The following is a 5,122-nucleotide window of genomic DNA, read 5'->3' as shown; positions in this document are numbered from 1 at the left end:
TTGGGTTAACTAACCCGGGATCATCAGCTGAAAGTCCACTATCAAACAAACTTTTTGGCAAACGTTGGCGCCATGAACAACACACCCTGGAGAGCAAAAGTTTGCGCCAACGTTTGCCTCAAACTTTTTGGCAAACGTTGGCGCCATGAGTGTGCAAGGGGGAGCCAACGTTTGAGCAAAAGTTTGACCCCAAACTTTGGCTCAAACGTTGGTAGCAGCAAGGATGGGGTGGCTGATATGAAAAGTTTGAGTAAAAGTTTGCCTCAAACTTTTACTCAAACTTTTACTCAAGCTTACATGATTCCAAACCCGGTTCACTTCGGTTCTTCTCCAAACTCCAAGAGCAATCTCTCTGTTTAATTTTACTGCATAATTGAATTTCCAATTCTGATACTTGCTTCTTCATCTACTTTCTCTGCAATTTACATTTCCTTTGCAATTGCTCTTGTTGGATCTAGGAAGGCATTGAGATCTAGACTTGGTTATCTAGTCTCTTGGGTCCTGAGATCTGAATTATCATTTTACTTTCTCTGTTTAAGCTTTTCATGTTCATTTACATTTCCGTTTTAGATCCGGTTCAATCCAAGCCATCTTTTACTCTTCTGTTTGTTGAATTTTACTTTTTCTTGTTTAATTTTTGCAATTCCAACTCCCAATTCCCTTTATAATTTAAGCCATTTACATTTCTTGCACTTTAAGATTCTGCAATTTACATTTCTTGCGTTCTAAGTTTCTGCCATTTAATTTCTTGCTCTCTAAGATTTAGCACTTTAAATTTCAGTTCTCTTTAATTTCATGCAAATTACCCATTCCCTTTACTTTCCATGTAATTTAAATTCTGCAAATCACAAATCTCTCAACCAAATCTTGATTCGCTTGACTAAATCAACCACTAAACTAAAATTGCTCAATACTTCAATCCCTGTGGGATCGACCTCACTCCCGTGAGTTATTATTACTTGATGCGACCCGGTGCACTTGCCGATGAGTTTTGTGTCGGATCGTTTTCCGCACATCAGTGGCAACTCCTCATCGTGCAATTGAATTAGATATCTCAGAGCATTCTCCATTACCTACCTCTTTTTCTTCTCCACTACTACTTTCTCCTCCACCGCCTTCCTTTTCAATTCAACTTTTCGGCTGTCACCTCTGCCTATAGTTCAAGTAGCACCATTTGGGTCTCTTATTTGAACTCCATCGCCCGGCCGATGCGAATTCAGATCGAAGAGTTGACTAGGAGTTAGTCTGAAACCCACGCAACACATTCACTCTACTCGAGTGCTTTCTTTCTAGAGTTTGAGCAAGCAAATTACTCTGAGATAATACTTTTGAAAACTCATCTTATTGTTCAAGCAATCTCCACAATTCTTTTCTACGAACATAAATAAACAAACATAAACAATTACGAGTTAGAACATAATTGAATAGACTTTCAACACAATTTTAAAATTAAAATTTAAACCAACAAAAAACAATATAAAAAATCTCAACCTAATACTAATACTAAATAAGTTTGACTATTCTTAAATAAGTTCTTTTAAAAAAGGAACTTAAAATATAAAGACTTTTATTAATAATTTTTAAATAAGTTATTTTGTGTTTGAAAAGTTATTATAGAAGTTCTTGTTTTAAAGTTGTGCATTAAATAAGAGTGATAAAATAATTTTTAAAAATAGGAGAAGTCACATTTTTTAACTTCTTCAAAAAATTTTAAATAATTTTTTAAAAAGTTAAAAATTTATCTAAAAAATTTTACCAAACACTATTAATATAATTTTTTATAAGTCAAAAACTAAAAAAGATAGCTTTTAAAATTTTCCCAACAAACCCTAATTATCCTAGTTTTTTTATGGATATAGAAGTCATCACTTTGTTTGTAATTTTATAACTTTTCTCTCTAATTTTTTTTCTTATAATTCTGGCTGTAACGATATAGTTTATATTATACCATCACCGTATTTTATCCAATTAAAAAAATATAGATAAAGAAATAATTCAAAAAAAAATCTAAAAGTAAATTACCTCTTTTTCTTTCTGTCGTTATGTTCCGCCTGTCTTGTACGGCCGTATAGAGAATGAGCTCTAAACTTTTTTGGCATTTAGCTTTTAATAAGACCATTATTATTTTATTATTATGGAAGGAGATGCTAATTAATAAGGTTAAAAATTCAATTATTTATATATATGTTAGATTTTAGAAGAGTGCTAAGGAACTAGTAATTTTTGTGATTTATAGCTATCAAATAACTATCAATGATGATTTTAATAGTGTGAGATTTCATCCAATGACTCACTTTTAAGATGTTCATGTTCTTCGTATAGTAGCTAGGTTTGTAGAAATAATAATGCATGTCATATTTAGTTTTCTGTTGTTGCCTTAATGTGTTCTAAACATGTTACTTCTTATTTGATCTGTCCTCTAGGTACATGATGTGCATCGTTCCATTCACATAAAAGATGTGTATTTAACCAATTAGCAGTTAGTTTGTCATTACAATTATTTTAGGTATATATTAAAAATTAATCGCTCATAAAAATTATATGTCATAATACAAAAATATTTTAAAACAAATATATTTTTGTACGTAAAGAAAAGATTTTCATGCTGTGTTTATTTAGCGCAAGTCTGAGAACTTTGATTTTTATTCTAGATTAAAATAAAAAAAAATATTATTTTAATCTTTAATATTTAAATTAAATCTTAATTTAATTAGTTTTTAAAATTTTAAATGTTTTATTTTAGTTCTAAAAAATTTTAAACAAATTTAATGTTATTTTATTTTTAAATTTGATATGAATAATTAACGAAATGAATAATATAAATACTATCAATATTTTTAGTTAAATTATATCTTTTTATTTCTATATGTTAGAGTGTAATAATATAATATCCAAGGGAAATGTGTTAGCTTTTATTATTTTGTACAATTCACTAAAGAAAATGATAAAGTATTTACTATTTAAAGCTTATACGTAAAGTTTGCAAATATTTATTTAATTAAAACTTTTTGAAGCAAGGGATAACAATTTTGTATTTTTAATTTCATAATTTTTTTTACGTTCGAAATTTTGGAGTTTAAGGTTTATGGTGTATGGATGTACAAGAAATAATGTTATTTCTTAAATATCATAGAAGATCTTTCTAATGAGTAATTCTTTTCAGGATCATGCTTAAAAAATATTACTAAATATATAGTACAAAAATATGAATTTAATTTTAACTACATTTTTTAATTAAGTGTTATCAAAATTTTATAACCGCTATATCAACTATAATAATAACTACTATAAAATACACCTATTCGTTATTATTGCAAACATTAAATTTTAGAGAAAAAATATGGATTAATAATTATGATAGTAATAATAAAGTCTTGAGCCTTCTTGGGTAACTATAATTTTTTATTGGTATTCATTGTTATTCAATGTTATTTTATTCTTCAAAAAAATTGATTTTTTTTATCAATAAGCAACCAATACTTTTTTATAATAACAACTCAAATTCTAATTTTATATATAATAAATATTATTTTTATTTAAAAAATAATTAATAAATATAAAATAATTTTTTTTGATTAATTTGGGTTGGTTTTTATTATTTTTTAGACATTTTCGTTTCGTAAAAAGATAAAAACTTAAATGCAGAAAGCCAAGAGCCGTTAAATAGTAATTTAATCAAATCTATCAAATTATTTAACGATTTTCGACTATCAAATTTACGTAAAGTTACCTCAATGCAATTCATTGATTTACAGGACACTTATAATAACACATGCAGACATTCATGTAATATTGTGCTAGGAGGAGGCCAGCAATTTTTGTATTTTGTAATTATCAATTGGCTATCAATAGGGTTTTTAATAATGTGAAATTACATCCAATAATAGAATATTACTCACTTTTCTTTTGATGGTTAAGTGCTGGTCACAAAATAAAAAAATTAATGGCCCTCTAGACTTTCTCTATATAACACACGCAAATTAAACATTCGTGTAATCAATCTCTCTTCACTTCTGAGGCTAACTCTAAAAGAAAAACTTCAAATAAAACTATCATGGTCATAACTCATACGGCCTACCAACGGCTAGCTTCAACCTAACTAACACAGTTCTTATTTTTATACTGATCACACACAAATTAAAGGAAGATAAGAAAAAAAGAAAAGAAAAGAAAACAACAACATACATACATCATACAAATGAAAGTGAAACAACAATCAATAAGGCTTCCACCTTAAAGATCTATATCTCTTCCCACCACGACGTTCATATACAAAATCAAGTTGAGGCACAATCTTGTATAGAGCTTCGTCTACTTTCTTGGAGTACCACAACCTCCATTTCTTCCACAAAATCAGTGGCATCATGAATATTCCAAATCCAAAAGTGAATCCCAACTCTACACTTAACAAACTCCAATTAACTGAACTACTACTATGAGAGTTAGTAGTTTTAGATGATGGTCGTAACAACCCTTGCTCTTCTCCACCACAACCTTGTGTCAATGGAGGTCCACATAACGCTTCATTTCCCACAAATGAATGTGCTCCAAACGATTGAATTTGAGTGCCTGTTGGAATTCTCCCCACAAGATGATTATAGGAGAGATTCATGATGGCAAGAAAAGATAAGCTTGCAAGCTCAGTTGGAATCTCTCCCCTCAGAGAATTCATTGACAAGTCTAAGGATTCAAGATTTCTCAAGTTTCCCAAAGTTGAAGGAATATGGCCTGAGAATGCATTGTGAGACAAGTTAAGAGCATGCAGTGCTTTGAAACTCATGATCTCTTCTGGTATTGGCCCTTCAAATTGGTTTGATGAGAAATCCAATGAAGTGAATGCAATGAGAATCTTTTCCAACTTCATTTGTTGACCTTTGATTACAATGGTAACTGAGTCCTCATACCTACGAAGACTATAAGCCTCCGCATATACATGAGAGAACAAGTGATCTAACACATAAAGTGGCTCAACTGTAACAAGTTTGGCTAACTTCATTTTGCTGCTCTTAGAGAAAATTGTAGTTATAGCATCAAGATTCACTGAATAATTGATGTTGATATCATAAAAATTAAAAGATAAATGTCCAAACCTTGATTTATCTTTATCTTCATCATCAGACAT

General features: G+C 29.5%; 1 protein-coding gene across 1 annotated transcript in view; it reads right to left on the bottom strand.

The window, feature by feature from the left end:
- LOC107627695 overlaps window positions 4,065-5,122 on the bottom strand; it is a 20,228-nt gene continuing 19,170 nt past the window's right edge. The window contains exon 5 of the mRNA XM_021117015.1: window positions 4,065-5,120. Within this exon, the coding sequence (XP_020972674.1) occupies window positions 4,217-5,120 (904 nt within the window). The 3' untranslated portion in view covers window positions 4,065-4,216. The remainder of the gene's footprint in view (window positions 5,121-5,122) is intronic.

The sequence above is a fragment of the Arachis ipaensis genome, chromosome B02 (assembly GCF_000816755.2).
Source record: "Arachis ipaensis cultivar K30076 chromosome B02, Araip1.1, whole genome shotgun sequence".
NCBI classification, from domain to species: Eukaryota; Viridiplantae; Streptophyta; class Magnoliopsida; order Fabales; family Fabaceae; genus Arachis; species Arachis ipaensis.
The sequence above is the reverse complement of the archived record's forward strand: the minus strand, read 5'-3'. Positions and strand labels throughout refer to the sequence as shown.